Here is a 16,528-nt window from a genome sequence, read left to right as displayed (position 1 = left end):
AAAACTGGTGTTAAAGGAACAAAAATTGTCATATCATTGTTCAATTTCCTATTCTTTTCCCCCCTCAATGTCCTGATTCTTTGCTAAACCTTTTCTAAAAGCTCCACTACAGGACTGATGACAAAAAGATAGGGTAGAAGTTTGCTTTTGGTTGCTCTTTTGAGTTGGCTCCTCCCCCCTCCCCTGTTTCCCATCCCTTTCCTCTTCAATAGCAGCCCATACTTATGAATGGGGCACGACAAAGCACTTTGTTTTTAAGTAGGCTTCTTCCCTTTATGAATGACATTAAAGAGGAACAAAGATGAATAGATTTCTCTAAAGAAAATTAAATTCTCCATCCGAAGTCTCACCGAACCTGAAATGAGTGATACTGGGAGGATGTCTTTTATACAAAGCTGCGAGGGTAACGAAGAAGGTTAATTGATTGGTCTCTGTACATTATGCGAGACATTTCTGCTACATTTAAAATATAATTTGTTACATCTGATTACATCTTGAATGGCAACATGACAAGCATCAAAAGTGCGTAGAAAAGAATCTTCTTCTAATGTTAATGAACTGTTTGTTTGTCCACTCTCTTTAGCACGGTCTCCACCCTTCGGTAAACCAAAAGAAAAAGAAATTTTGCAGTAAAAATCTACTTTATTTTTATTTTTACAAGTACATGTCACATTTGTTGATTTGCGTATTGCAAAGTGGGACAAACCTTTGAACTTTATTTGTTCATCATGTGCTATGCACAGTAACTGCAGACATGTAGTAAGCATCGATGTATATAAATATATGCTTTTATAGTTGTCATGTGGGTTACGATTGTAATGTTCCAATAATAAAACAAAGTTTTTCTTGATAAAATGTATTATTCATTAGAAATTAAAAAAATAGTGGATTTTCTTGCAAATTTTGATGGTTGGTGCACGAGATACGTTCCTTGAGCCTACAACCCGTTTGGCTTGCCTATGTGTTTGATGGAATCCTGTGATTTACACTGATCAAACTCGTATATGGTTGATCTTAGGCTTTGCCGACCATCAAGATCAGATGGCGATGATATTAAAATCTGACCCGTGACCTTCAAATTGGCTCCCTTGAAATTTAGGATTTTTGTGAATTCCGGGCCATCAACAGTCCTACCTTAGGGTTTGGGCGCCTGGATCAAACTGTAACCTAGTCAGTTGAGACCATAGCTTGGAAGCAAGCGGGTCCCACCTCAAAGCATTTCCTAGGCAAATTTTTCAAGGCTATGTTCGCGAGCCTCTACTTAAAAAGTTCAGCTAAATGAAAATGACTGTATTAGGAGGTGCTTTTGATGAAGCAACATTTGTTATTAGGAATGCTAGTGGTGCATCTATTAGCTGTTGGCGGTGTTAAAATCTTTAATATTATAGTTCCTCCAATAAAACTGCGTACAATATGGGTGGGATTGTCTTTTGCTACTTAGATATTGTGGGCCTCATATATTTGTGCAGAGGGAGACTCTTCGGCTGTTATCATATGGCTCCCAAATTTACCATCTTTTGTAGCCATATCTCATCTCCTCCTATAGGATTGCTAGCAAATGATGTGTACATTATTCTCTTTTGAAGTATCACATATCTATAGAAAAGCTAACAATGTAGCTGATTGGATGGCTGCTTATGTGGCTAATTATATAGCTGGGATCCAAAAAACTATTTTCTCACTTTTGTTAAAATATAAAAAGAAAAAAGTAGAAAAATTGAAAATCCATCCTTTGGATAGCAAATCAAGACAAAAGGGAGTAAAAGATAAAAGAGAAGATAGTTCTCTCTAAATTCCTTGTTTCTCTCTCTCCGAGAATGGAGAGATTTAAAGTTTTTTCTTTCTTTTTTTGTTTTTTCTTTAGGACTCGTTTGGTTCACAAGCAAAATTTTTTTTCATTGAAATATTTTTTCTGAGAAATTAATTCCTACAAGTCTGATACGTGAGAAAATGATTTTAGTATGTTAGATTGACTATGAAAAATTGGCAAATTTTAGAATGGCTTATGTATGGTTGAGTATATACTCTTTTAAAAAAATTACATGAAATACCTAATATACTCTTAATAAAGAAAAAGTCCTTTTAATGGATTTTGATGGCTTAGGGTAGTTTTGGAAAAAAAGGACTTCAATTTTCTACGGGCGGAAAAGTAGTTTTTTCATTTTTTTTATTTATAAAATATTGAAATCTTATTCAAATAAGAATGTTACTTTTTTTTTTTTGAAAATTTTAACCAAACAAAAGAGCTTTTCTTTATTTCTTTGTTGACCATACCTTTTTTCCATCTCTTTCCACGAATCAAACGTGCCTTTAGTTCTCCGTCTTTCTTCGATTTTATCCCTACTCCTTTCCTTTCTCTCTTTTGTCTTTTTTATTATCCCTTATGTATCCAAAAAGTGTCCGGAACGAGGGGCTCGGAGGGAAACCACTTCTCTTTGACGGTCTTCTCTTCTTTCCTCGCAGACTGCCTAGATAAGAGATTTTAATTTTTTCTAATTCTCTTTCCATCATAAATTTTTAACCAAACCAGAGAAAATTGATTTCTCTTCCATGTTGTCCAAAACAACGATTCTGACTTTCCCACCTCGTTTGCTCTTCTCTCTATTTCAATCCAAACAAGTTATAAAAGAAACTATGGTTTCAAGCTCCACAAGCAGCTTATGTATGGTCAGTCTTCAAGCCTTTTCCGTCATCTATTGTAGTGACATATAAATATCAATTAATTATGAGAAAATGGATCCTAAGCTATAATAGTTGATGATCAAACACTTCACAGACAATAATCCTCTAGTAATAATGCATACTCCAAAGTGACTACCTACGATCTATAAGTAACATAAATTTAACTAACTCTTCTAGAAAGTGAATTCCGAGAAATGCCTAACCAAAAAATGAGGATGATTCCTCACACTTGCAAAGGGAAAAATAAATATTGAATTTGCTAAAATTACATAACTAAACTATTAGCTAAAATCGACCAGGTTCCTGATTAACCATCCATCTCACCAATCATCTTACCAAACGATGGAATCAAAACTATCCACCAAAAACTTCTTATGCCAATTCCCCTAATTTTCTACTGCGCCGTAAACTTTGAACTTATCACCGGATACAATAGCATTGGAATATTGGATGGAGACATTTACGCCATGGGAATCGAGGAGGCCTGTAGGCTGGACCACATGCGTCGTGTCGTTTCCGTTTCAACCCATCCTTCCCATGCGGCGGCCTCGCTTAAAGTTGAAAGCCAAGCAGGTCGTTGCGAGGATGGGAGTTGGTGATAAAAAGATAAAATACGAGACGTGTGGGGTTGGAACTTCGTTGGAACACCGAGGGGCGCCCAAGGCTGAAAGCTACAGTGATAGGTTCGGGACTCGCACAAAGAGAGGCACGCCGGTGCCCGGTTTCGGCGAATCCCATCCGAATCCGAGACTTTTCCGCAAGTTGGGTCTGCGCCCGACAAAACGAGCACTTTGGTTGGATAGCACTCGCGGACGGTAAGCAAGAGACTGATGCGACCGTATTGATGGTTTATTTTGCCCATGAAAGATATGGAATTATTTTTCCTGTTCCTTTGATGGCGGGTAGTAAGACTGTTTTAGAAAAATGATTGGATGCTTATCTTCTTACGAGTACATTTTTGACGCCATTAATCCAACACAAAATATCCTCTCAACGAAAGTCACCTTTTTTTGTATGCTTCTTGGAAGACTAATAATTATCCTTTTGTTTTGTGGAATTGGAAACGGTAAGCATAGTTCGCATCGCATGAAAGGACCTTCGTGCAAGAGACTTCAATGATCAAAAGCTTGGTTTTGAAGATAAGAAATGGAAATGTCCAAATCAATCCAATATAATGAGGAGAAATGATATCATAAAAACATCATATGTCGTGTGTTGGATGATGTCCTAGCGGTCACAACTAACAGCAGGGGAGAGGCTAGGCTCTAGTTGATTCTTTCTCCGAATGCTACAGCCGCAGACTGATTTATAATCGGGATTACATCGTTGGGATGCAGAGAAATCAGCCTTTTGAAAAGTTTGGCCTGTCAGCATTTCGACAGCTGAACAAGTCATTAATCATCCAAAGAAAATAAAGATGGCTGAACAAGTCCACAATGCGAGCATGCGTCATGATGCAGAGCAGACATGGCGCCACTAGGCGGGCATGGATGTGGACAAACCAGACATAATATGCTGCAGAAAACGGTGCAGGCTTCAGCTGGCGTGCAACCTGAAACCATTGAACGCGCACACACACATACTCGGAGAGAGAGAGAGAGAGAGAGAGAGATGAATCACCACAAGTATGGAAATACTCTTATGCACCGTCCAAGGCGTTCGGTAGAAAAAAAAAAATATAAGCTCTATCTATGAACTGAACCTCTTTCAGGAAAAGGAGAGTGAGTATTTTTGACTTTGAGTACCATCGCTTGCTTCAATAGAAATTTCGGAAAACGGTAATATCATCCTCTTATCATGGTATAGTATGGATGCTAAATATGTAAAAAAACAAGGAGAGATGAAAGCGACAAAACTATGTAAGCTTTTGACTAGCTGAGTCAACTCAAGAAACTTCAATGCAACCACCTGTTCAATTTTGCGTTGAGCATCCCTTCACCATCTCAATTCCCTCCAGATATCTCACCTACCATTTTGCTGTGGGACATGCAACTATGGAAAAATTATACCATTATACCCTACATCACGTTGTCATACATCATGCCAGCCACTTCATCTCCTTTTTAGAGGCATTATTCATCATATGCGCGTATCCGAGAAACTATTATCTACACTGTATGCACCATATGGCCGTGCATGTAGCCAATAATGACCGTTGGTTTCCATGAGCCTCATTCATCAAGTATGAATCTCGGTGTTCCATCATAGGTACCAACAGATGTGATCGGCTCAATGCATGATCATGCTAGTGCACAGAATGTTCGCAATAATTTCTTCTTGTCTTAGTGATTGGCTCCTGAAAAAAAAGATAAGCACATTGGCATGGTGCATGTCATAGTCTTTGAACGCGGTATAGAATATAATTTATCATGACAGAGAGCTTAAGATTGACTAATTTGGAATCGCAGCTTCTTTCTGACTTCATAGACGCTCGCCATGTGAGGAGGCTCCAAATAACGACAACCTTGCTGGGAAAATTCACTCGGAGGAAACAAGGCAGGAAAATTATATTACGAGCGTTGCTCAAAATTAAAAAGACTAACCAAGATAGAATAATTAATCCGAGAAGATTAATAATTTGTCATCATAAGAATTAACAAGATATTGACTATGACATTTCACTGAATTGTAGAGTAATCTTTACCTGATGCCATCATTTAAATATGGCAAACCTACCGGCAACCATTTCTAAAGATATTTCCCAAACATTATGCATTAGCTGCACAACACTTTCGCAAAATGCAAAGCCGTGGGGCCAACGAAAAAAGGTGCCCATTCCATGCGATAAGAGGGTGTTGGCATTATTCCCAAAATCACCATTGAATTTTTGCAAGTGCAACGCCTGACCGCCCACATGACCTCTCCAAAATAAAAAGCCATGGTGCCCATACAGAAAAATTCTCATTCCATGTCGGAGGGTTGTGATAGAATTTGAGAAGAAAGAATAGAAACGGAAACCGTTTTACAAAGAAGATCTGGGATGAAGCTACAGTAATAGAGAAAACAGAAAGAATGGAGTTAATCCCTATAGTTCAGAATTACATTCATTTATATAGTAATGGCATGTATTCTGGATTGTTCTATGATCCGGTTGATCCAGCTGGAGTTGATGTAGTCTGTCCAGCTGGGAATGAAGCTGAATCAGTTGATCCTCTAACTGATTCAGTTGAGTCAGTTTGCTTGAAGCTTCTAGAACTCAATACCCCCCTGCAAGCTGATGGGTGTGGAAATACCCGAAGCTTGGATCTGATAAGATGATGACGAGCAGGAGGTAGCGACTTTGTAAATACATCTGCCGGTTGATCAGTAGTGGAGATATGCCTTAGGCAAACTTCATGAGATTGAACTTTTTTCGGCACAAAATGGTAATCTACCTCAATATGTTTTGTTCTTGCATGAAAAACAGGATTAGTGGCAAGAGCTAATGTAGAAACATTATCACAATAAAGTAGTGTAGGTGATGTCATAGCAATAGAGAAATTATTAAGTAATCTGCGAAGCCATATTATTTCAGAAGACTCCAAAGAATCTCCATCTTCATTGCAAATCTTGGAAGCTGTGGTTTCAGATCTATATGCAGGAACTTTGCTCTGATACCATGATAGAATTTGAGAAGAAAGAATAGAAACAGAAACTGTTTTACAAAGAAGATCTGGGATGAAGCTACAGTACCAGAGAATACAGAAAGAATGGAGTTAATCCCTATAGTTCAGAATTACATTCATTTATACAGTAATGGCATGTACTCTGGATTGTTCTATGATCCGGTTGATCCAGCTGGAGTTGATGTAGTCTGTCCAGCTGAGAATGAAGCTGAATCAATTGATCCTCTAACTGATTCAGTTGAGTCAGTTTGCTTGAAGCTTCTAGAACTCAATAGGTTGGCGTAGACCATGAAATCACCATTAGGATTTCAAGTAAAGCGTCGATTCTTGTATGACATGTTGGAATGGATTTCCATCCTTCTTTTTTCTCGGCAGCAGTGCAAAAAATTCTCACAAAGAGGATGGCCCTCAGAACTTCAACTAAAGCGCCGATTCTTAATTGCCATGTCGGGATAGAAGCTTGTTCACTTATATTTCTCTTTTTTAGTTCATACAACGATTGGGTCTTAAAGCGTTTTTTTGCAACTAAAAAAATATAAGCACTGTTAATAGGAAACGAGAAAGAAACAGCTAACATGATTCATCCTTTTCCATTGACAAACCATCTACTTACGGACTCGGTCTGTGCATATTGGTTAAAAAATTTTGGTAACAGTGATCCACTCCCAAAGATGTCCTATAATTGAGTTCCCAAGTATCTTCCAACAGGAAAATTTTTTAGAGAAAAAAGCAATGTCGCTCGCCGGTTGCCCTTTCAAAGCACCCAAGGGGCAAGGTTTGACGCTCGCCAAATGTTGTCCACCTGTCGCAGAGCCTTGTCGGCAAGTGTCAAATCACAACAGTCAAGCGCATCTGAGACCCCCTTTTTATAGCCGTTCGCACGATATTATTTACAGAACAGATACCTTACGGAACCTTTCAAGCATTCCCCTTGCAACAACATCAGCCATCTAACCGGGAGCCAACTTGATGCCTGATTTCTTTACCTACTCTCTTCTTCTTTTTTCTCTCAAATTGACCCCAACTTCGTATATTGATTACATCATATCGGACGTATGTAGCAGCCTTTGTAGAACAATTCCGGGATCTCTCAAAACTTTTGCACAAACCATGTAAGATTCCCATAGCACTTCGCTGCAACAGGCCAAACGAGCACACAGATAGAAGCGTTCCGCTTTATCGACACCCACATGCCATGGTCAAGGGCAAAGGAGAGTAATGGAAAGGGGCAAATAAGACCCTTTACGGATGATAAGATCCAAACTTTTATATTTAAAATATATACATACACATGCCATGACCCAAAATGACCGATCCACTTCCTAACATTCTTTTATACAGATTCCAACCCGAAACTTAGATATGAAAAACAAGGCCATAATGACTAGAATCCAATGTGGGGACTAAAATAAAACACAAGATTGGCTTGCCGCCTCACTCTCTCTCTCTCTCTCTCCCCCTCCCTCCCTCCTTATTCTGTATCCACATAAAAACTTTAATTACAAAAAGAAAAAAAAAAGATAGATAGCTGGACAAATGTACAGTAGGAGAAGAAACCACTTTTCCACATTCCCTCTCAAAACTAAACTCTCGATTAACTCCTCTTGGATTAGCATCTAAATGTAGTTGTGGATTGTTGATGTTAATATTCCTCAATCTTTTCCCCTTTTTTGTCTCTCAAGTGCTCCAACGGAAATAGAGCACTTGGGGTTTGTGTTATAAATATGTGCAAGGCTTTTATGCCACAGCTGTGATGCTGTGGCTCCGGCGATCGCGATTGAGGCAATCAAAACCCTCGACTCTCACGGCGGCCGGCATCAGGCCAAATTTGGCACGGACACAGCCTTTCCGCGGCGACATCGGCGAGCCGGATTGGACCGGGAGGGTGGCGATAGGCGCCGGCGGCCGGTCCTCGCCGAAACGGGCATCTTGGACCACCGGGTTTGCCGCCCGGCTTGGCGGGGAGCCGCAGAAGAACGGGGGTGACGAGGCCACCTGTTCCCCACCCTGTAAAAGATCACAATGGACGGTGGAGATCAGTCCATGATCCAAATTTCTTATTATGCGCATGTATCTAAATCTTTTAATACGAATTAATCCAGAGATATTAAAGAAATCAATCATGATGGGAGGAAACGCGCTATGGTAATATTTGCGTTTGTTCCCGTATCACTGCAGGACCAAACAGATCCAGCAATCAGAGCCATCCGATAGGCATAACGGTGGATCTGACGCCTGACAAACAGATTCACTTCGGTGTATCCTACACCTCATCCGTCAGATCTTGATCGAGTATTTTTATTTTTACATAAAAAAATAAAAATATCGAACGATTAATAATATATTATATAATATAATGTAATATAAGAGATTGGCTTCTCCGATATTTTTCAGTAAATAAATTTAATTTAATATTTAAAACTGGGGGATTAAAAATTTCACCTTCGTTAGAAATAAATCGAGAAGCTCCGAGCCGGCTTTGAAATCCGAGAGATCGGCCTGATGACTGTTGGGAAAGCGAAAAAAAGGAGATGAAATCAGAGAGAAGGATACAGACATTAACAAGTTTCTAAGAGGATGGGGAAACGGGGCAGAGGTAATTACCTGGCGTGCCACCGGAGGGGGCGGACGGGGTCGGCGGCGGCGGCGGCGGCGGAGAGGGGGTCAAGGCGCCGGGGCTTGGGACAGAAGACAGGGGACCTCCGGTCGACGACGACGGAAGAGGAGCCCCCCCGCATCTCCTCGCAGGCAGCGAAAGCGTTCTGCTGCATCGCGCAGTGGTTCATCTTCGATTACCCCCTCGAGATCCGCACTTAGAACGCCTGCCGAACAATAGAACCGGTCAATATTTGCTATTTCCCTCATAAAAAACGCAAGATCGACTGGAAAAAACCAGGGATTTGGCGGATCTGGAGGAGTTGAGCTCAGATAGGGCGAAGAATCTTAAAACTCTAAAGATTTTACACGCAGGAAATCTCAGATATTCAAAAAGATCGAATTTTCAGCTGATTTTCGGACAGAACCAAATTCAACTTCGACGAAAATCCAACCCGGTTCAAGGTAAAACAGCTCGAAATCCCTAGATCCGGTGGAGAAGGCTCCGAAGGTGGGAAAAAAATGGAGAAAACTCCAAAAATTCGTATCTTCACTTCAAATAACAGCATACAGCACGAGAAACGAAATCAAAAGGCTCGCATCGATAAGAACAGAAGATCCCATCCCCCCCCAAAAAAAACACGTTAAAAATATAAGGGAGACCTAAGTGTGGACGGGAAACGAGGAACAACGGAGAGAAGGAAAGGGATCGTACCTTAGCTGCCTCTCTCTTCTAAGAGAGGGAAGAGATGGTGAAAACTAGGGAAAAGGAAGGTGGAGCGGCGGCGAGGATGGGCTGAGAAGGGTTGGGAAGAGATATATAATTGTTATATAGAGAGAAAATATAGAAGGAATTAAAAATAAATAAAAAAAGAGAAAGAAACCCGGTGAGAGGAAAATGCGTGGAAGTATTGAATAACCGGACAAGGACACCAGGTCAGACCTCTGTAATAATACTAATTATCTTTTAATTAATATATTAATATCTACAGAAAGAAATAATTCTATTACTTTATTATACTTTATTTGTTTAATTTTTTCATGTGTCTGGTGTCTCTCGTGGAAAGCGCCGTCGCGGTCGGCACCCACTCTGCGATTATTCGGTTTTGTTTAAATTAATGAAAATATGATATTTAATGGCTGGTAAATTACCCGTGGAGAGGAAGAGGCTCGCACTCTTTCGCTGCCTCCAAAACTAAAAGATCGGTCCGTCCGTCCACTCGTTCTTTTTTTTTTTTTTCCGGCGTACGACCGTTTCGAAGCACGCAAACGAGATAACGGGCACGTGCCTTGCGGCCCTGGCTCTGCTTCCAAAGACCAGATCTCGTACTTCGGAGGTGACCATTGTTAAGACTCACTGACGTGGAGTTTTAGTTTTCTCACTACTATATTTTGCTGCTCAATTACATAAGATTTTTTTATTTAAAAAAAATATATTGTGTTTACCACATCATTTATTCAGGTGGAAAGAAAAATGGTGTCAACGGTCAAATTTGAGTTCTCCCTATTTTAGGCTAGAAAATCAAATATTTAATTATAAATGAGGTTTGATGGCTAAGCATGAGCTATCTATTTGGCAAGCTATCCAACAATATAAATTTATGACTAAAAATATAGAAATCAAATATTTCAACTTCAAACAGAAGAAGGTGATCCCAACTCATGCTGCAAAGGGCCACCTAACATAATTAATCAAATAATGTCACCAAAGCAGATATAATATCAAAATGTTCGTAAATTTTGAGAAAAAAATTAAATTCTTGACCTCTTTTTAGTTGGATAGATTTCTTCTATAAGCAAATATAAGTTAACAAGGGTTATAAGGCAATTGAAAATCATGCCTTATGCATTGTCTTATCACAAATTTTTTTTTATAGCAACTTTTTTGAGTAGGTGTTGATCCAAATTATTTTCTAAATATTTGTGAGAATTCTTATTGCTTTATCATTTTTCCCTCTCAAAATGTACTATTTCTATCTTGACCATTCGGAGCTTTCTTACTGCATAAAATCTATATATATGTCTAGAATAATTTCATTCTTTTATGATGACATAGAGGACTATAAATACTTTCTTTTACTAATTTTCAAATTTTATGATTCTCTCAAATAAAAGATAATATAATAAAGTCTATATTCTAAAAGTGGGAGTGCAACTACCATTGTCAAAAGAGAATTCGAATTGGGAGGAGGATGGTAATATCTCTATAATGTAAAGCTCTCCACTTACAACCAATCGCAGCGTGGCTTTTCCTTAATATTTTAATGAAAAATTTCTTATGGGCTCCACTTCATACAAAACATTGTTGTCTACTAGCCTCCTAAGATATCCCAACGATTAACCTTCTTTCATGTGCATGGCAAGCATGTTTCTCTACAACTTTTTTTTTTGCAAATTTTTGATTAAAAAAAAAAGTTGTTATTCTGTTTGACATAGGTACATAGCATAACTAGTTCTACCTCTGAAATATACCCTCCTTTCGATAAATAAATTCTTCTTTAAGTCTCTCTCAAACATATCAACCAGATAAAAGGAAAACACGCATGTCAATAAAAAGTATTTAGACTCAATTTTCGTGCCAAATGGATTCAATAGCCTTTTCATTTATTTTGAGATCGAATATTTTATTCATATAAACAGTTGCCCATTGATTATTGCAAAGACTCTGGAGCGCTTTAGTAGGTTATTTGAATTCATAATCCTATCATCTGATAAGGAATATATTTCCAAGTAGGTTATAAATGGATGGAAAGGGCTGAAAATAATAAAATTTATTTGATTGTGCAATCTCATTTTTTTTTAAAAAAAAGCAAATTACCTTTCAAATTATTTGTACATTACCATATACAAATGAAATTGGAGATATTAAAATCAAATCTAATTAATCCTATAAGATATTATACATCCATTGCAAACTTAATAAAAAAATATGGTCTTAATTACTAAATTCGTCCCTAAGGTTAGGGCTGAAAATTATTTCAGACCTCAACCTTTCAAAAGTCGCAATTCCATCCCTGACATTACGAATATTATTTATTTGAGCCACTATTGTCACTATTCTGTTGCTAATCAAATAGAACTGCACAAGTGGCATGTTTTTTTATGATGTAGGGCTAAGACATGGTAGAGAAAGACAATTGGGAGGAAAAAATTGCCACATCAAGCAGGTTGTTTGGCAGAAGGCCGAGGGATTTTAGGATTCATTAGTAAAAAAAGAGAAATCAAATGGAAAAGAGATCAAACCGTCGATTCCTCATCCAAGTCCTCCAATCAAATAGCTCTTCAACCCAAGATTCATTGTTCCATTACTAATTGAGGAGCAAGGAAGGACATTGTAGATTGCCTGGTGAGGAGTCGAGATTCGTTCTAGAGCATGGGCATATGAGGTGGGTGTCTTCTAATCCTGCAGACGCGTTTTGGGTAGAAAATAAAACCGGGAAGGGGTGAAGGACGCTTGTGTGAAGCCCCGAAACCGGACAAAATCTGACAGGGGAGCCCCGTATTCCCCCCTTATGTCGTGGAAAACAAAACCGGGAAGGGATGAAGGACGCTTGCGTGAAGCCCCGAAACCGGACAATATCTAACAGGGGAGCCCCGTATTCCCCCCTTATGTGGCCCTCACGTGGGCACTAGGTGCCTCACGTGCTCCGCGCAGGCGGGGGCGTGACATTTGGTATTAGAGCGGATCTAGCCCATAACCTATATGGACTAGGGGACACTGCAGCACGGATCCATTGGGGCTAACCATGAGCCGATTGTGGTGTTTGTGATTAGATTTAAATGGATTTGAACCCTTAGCCTGACGAGGACGTCAGGCTTTAACGGGGGGAGTATGTGAGGACCCATGCGGGCGGGTGTTTAGTCCCACATCGGTTATTCGCTGGGTAGATCTTGGGTATTTATACAGGATCAAGGAACCCAAATAGTAACTTCCGGCTAGCCATTTTGGGTGAGGTCCTGGGTTGTTACATCGAGGCTTGCAAAAGAAGGTTGTATTGCACAATTTTATCTACTATGAATGCATTTATATGTGGATTTTTTTATTTGTTTTATTGTTACTATATCTGTGAAGATGATTCCTTCAAGTAGGACCGATATATACGTGCATGTTATGTTTACCCTATTGAAGATATTTATATTTGATCTGTATATCTAAAAATGAGCTGGTTATGATTTTATATGTTATGTTTGTGTATAGGGATATATTTGTTTGTGAGGATATGTTTGTGTGTGGGGACTCGCCACAAGAATTGTTGCCAATTTAGTTTAAGAAATGACAGATAAGTAAAGCCACTTTTAGCATAAAAAACAACTTCCAAGCTACTCTTGTCCATTCTCTATCTATCCTCTATGTGTCATAATTAACCTGAGTTCTAGATCTAGTAAAGTCACTTTCATCAAGTCCTTCATGAAATTATGAAATTACCTTATCTGCTACAATGATTATCTGCTAATCTGCTACACTAGTTTGTGCAATGCACAAGTTAAAACATCAATATTGACTTAAAAATTGAGCGCCGAAAAATTGGAAGTGTATACATAAGCTTCTAAGCTCCTCTTGCCTATCCTTTGTCCATCTCTTGGTGTGTATATAAGGTGGGTAGCTACTGCTCATGCTATTGGTAAATAGGAACAAGGCTTTCCCCTAACCTCACCACATTAACCTCTAGGAATATATCCATTTGCATTTTTATCTTACCCATTCCATCTTATTTAGTTGTGATTAGACAACAATGGAGACCTAGTAAGCATAAATCATGAGGTAACAAAATGGATGCCAAAGACCCAAAGTCCAACAAACTTTTTTGTAACAAAAAAATGTTCCACTGTTTTTTTTTTTTGTTGAACACATTGTTTATATCTTTTTAAAATTGGTCTATTTTTTATGTTAAACATTTTTCACCATTTGTTATGTGATTACACTATTTATGTGTTTTATGTATGGCAGATGATCCTGACCATTTTATAGTAGTTTTACACCATAATGGTCATTGTTTTTAAGTGCCAAATAAATCAGATGTTAATGGAAAGGTTGACTGATGTGACTATTGTAATGTAGACGCAATATCTACGTTTGAAATTGATGACATGTTAGAGAAATTAAGATACAGTGGATTTATGAATTATGAGTTATTACTGGAGGGATCCAACAAAGACTTTGGATGATGGGTTAAGGTGCGATTAATATGTGATAGAAATGGTAAAGCAGATCCCTATAAATAAGGAGATTGAAATATACATGGAGCACGTATCTAGAGATATTGCGATGAAGAATGTGTATGAGATTCCAATTGATGTCAGACATGGGTTGTGGAGATGAGGACCATGAGCCTGAAGATGATGGAGTGCAAAAGGAGTCATGCATTAATGGAGTGCACAAAGATTCAGGCATTGACGATGGAGTGCACAAAGATTCAAGCATTAATGATGGAGTGCAAAAGGACTTAGGTATTGAAGATGCTTACTCTGATTTTGATGATAGTGACTATGGCTTCAGAGATAATGATTTGGAATTTGAAGGAAATGTGGACCCAAGAATTGAGAGAGATAAGGGGAAGCAAAGGGAGAAAGCCAAGAAGCCTTGCCTATTTGGACTTCAAAGCAATGTAGTTTATGATGGGAATGACTCTTCCTATGAGGATTTAGATAACTTATATAGTATTTGTTATTTAAGTGATGATGATGGCACTTGTGGACAGATTTACCCAGATTTTAGAGAGACTAATATGAGTGATACCAATTATGTGGTTGGGATGAAGGTCAACAATACAGATCAGATCAAGGCAGCCATTAATGAATATGGTTTGATGTTTAAATGACAGGAGAAGAGTTTATGCAAAGTGCAAAGGCTGACTATGGTCAAATTTTTGGATGAAGGTCAACAATACAGATCAGATCAAGGCAGCCATTAATGAATATGGTTTGATGTTTAAATGACAGGAGAAGAGTTTATGCAAAGTGCGAAGGCTGCCTATGGTCAATTTTGTAAGCAATATTTTGTGTTATGGGAATAAGTCCTAGTTAATAGCAGTCTAATTACCCCCAATGCATTGTAAGCAAATGCCTATAGAGAGAATTCATTAACAAATTCCAAAAGTTTCCAGCCTGCCAAAACCCAAAACCAACAAATGTAGCAATGTGGGATAATATATGAAGTTGAGGGTGGTTTTTTTCTTGATTTTGGGATATACAATTTTGTGTTATGGGAATAAGTCCTAGTTAGTAGCAGTCTAATTAGGTGTTTTTTTGTTGATATAGGCAAATCTTATTTGTTGATGGCTTTTTTTATATAAATTTGGTGTTAAACGGTAAAGATTGAACCGTTTTTTATATACCATTATCTTCTTATAGAAATGAATGAGACAGTTTTTAGCAGTAGTTGTGCTTTAGTTATTAATTTAAAAATATTTGTTAACTCATATAAATATATTTCATAATTTGAAATAGCTAATATTGACCATATTTATGTAAGTGGGCCATAAATAACCAACAAATGGATTGAAAAAAAATATATTATTACTTAAATTGTTTATTCAAGAGTATTGTTAAAAAATTAACAATATTTCTTCATAAGATTACCTCTAATTAAATATAGTAATATTTTTTTAATGCTATTTTCCAAATTAATTTAATTTTCTACCAACCAGATGTGGTAAAATTTATTTTCCGCCGCAATCACTTTTTCAGATAAATAATTTTTAGGAATCATCAGATTACCTTATAATCTGATGTACCCCAACCAAATGAGCCCTAAGAGAAAAAATTTTTCTGATGCACCACTATGCATCTAAGATTATAATTATCCAACTCGTTTGCATTAGCAATTTCTATCTTCAGGTCGCATATCTTAGCACCGTAAATGTTAGCATTTAAAAGATGCTAGGCAGTCGCATGGAGGCCTATAATCACCATCCTGCTTTAACTTTATAGCGTCACAATACATGTGCATAATTCGCATGACTCTCCCAACTTGGTGCCTCTCTAATGCAAGCCGGTGGCCCTTGCCTGAAAAACTTCAGTTACCACCCTAATATAAGTCACGTAAGATAGTCCATATTCTGGTCCCCGCATCCCTTCCGCCGCGGACTCAGTAGATTAACATTTTGAGGGTTAATGATAGACCATTAAAACATAAAGAAGCGGTCGTGTCCCTATCAGGCTTGGATCTAGCGGTATATTGCGAATCCCATGGAAAAATCCAAGTGATTTGCTGGAATCCACCGGCCGGCGGTCGAAGAAGACTTTTCTTTTTGGATTAAAAAATGATCAATAGTAATGCATGTGGGAGAATGAAGTGACTTGATGAATGCATTGAATCAATGTATCCAAGGAGGAAGAGTCGTTTTGTGCGTGGAGTCCACGAAAGCGACGGATCAAATTAGCAAGATCCCGTGTTGAAAAATATTTTTGGAATTTCAAACCATCAGAATAAAGTATGGATGAATTACTTATTTAGCTTTGCCACCGATTGAGAGGTACCAACCGTAGTCCTTGTCGATTCTATTCAAACGTATGTGAGACTGGTAGATGGATTCTAAGTTTGAAGCTGAGTTGGGAATTGGGATTGGTCATTGTGATGGTACGTATCAAAGAGATCGCAATGATAGTTTAAGTAACGCGGCATTACCCTATAGCAGCCCTCTACG

At 38.3% G+C, this 16,528-nt stretch overlaps 1 protein-coding gene across 1 annotated transcript; it reads right to left on the bottom strand.

Moving 5' to 3' along the window:
• Window positions 1-7,503: 7,503 nt before the first annotated feature.
• On the bottom strand, window positions 7,504-9,802 carry LOC103712909 (uncharacterized). Its single transcript, XM_008799617.6, has 4 exons — window positions 9,598-9,802; window positions 8,892-9,109; window positions 8,730-8,793; window positions 7,504-8,294 (listed from the first exon to the last, which is right to left on the bottom strand). The coding sequence occupies exons 2-4, from the start codon at window positions 9,071-9,073 to the stop codon at window positions 8,025-8,027; spliced, it is 516 nt and encodes a 171-aa protein (XP_008797839.4). The 5' UTR covers window positions 9,074-9,109; window positions 9,598-9,802; the 3' UTR covers window positions 7,504-8,024.
• Window positions 9,803-16,528: the final 6,726 nt, after the last annotated feature.

The sequence above is a fragment of the Phoenix dactylifera genome, chromosome 5, assembly GCF_051530095.1.
Source record: "Phoenix dactylifera cultivar Ajwa chromosome 5, Ajwa_hap1_PhDact_Kaust_v1.1, whole genome shotgun sequence".
In the NCBI taxonomy this organism is placed as follows: domain Eukaryota; kingdom Viridiplantae; phylum Streptophyta; class Magnoliopsida; order Arecales; family Arecaceae; genus Phoenix; species Phoenix dactylifera.
Note: the sequence above shows the minus strand (reverse complement) of the source record. Positions and strands in the feature narration are given on the sequence as shown.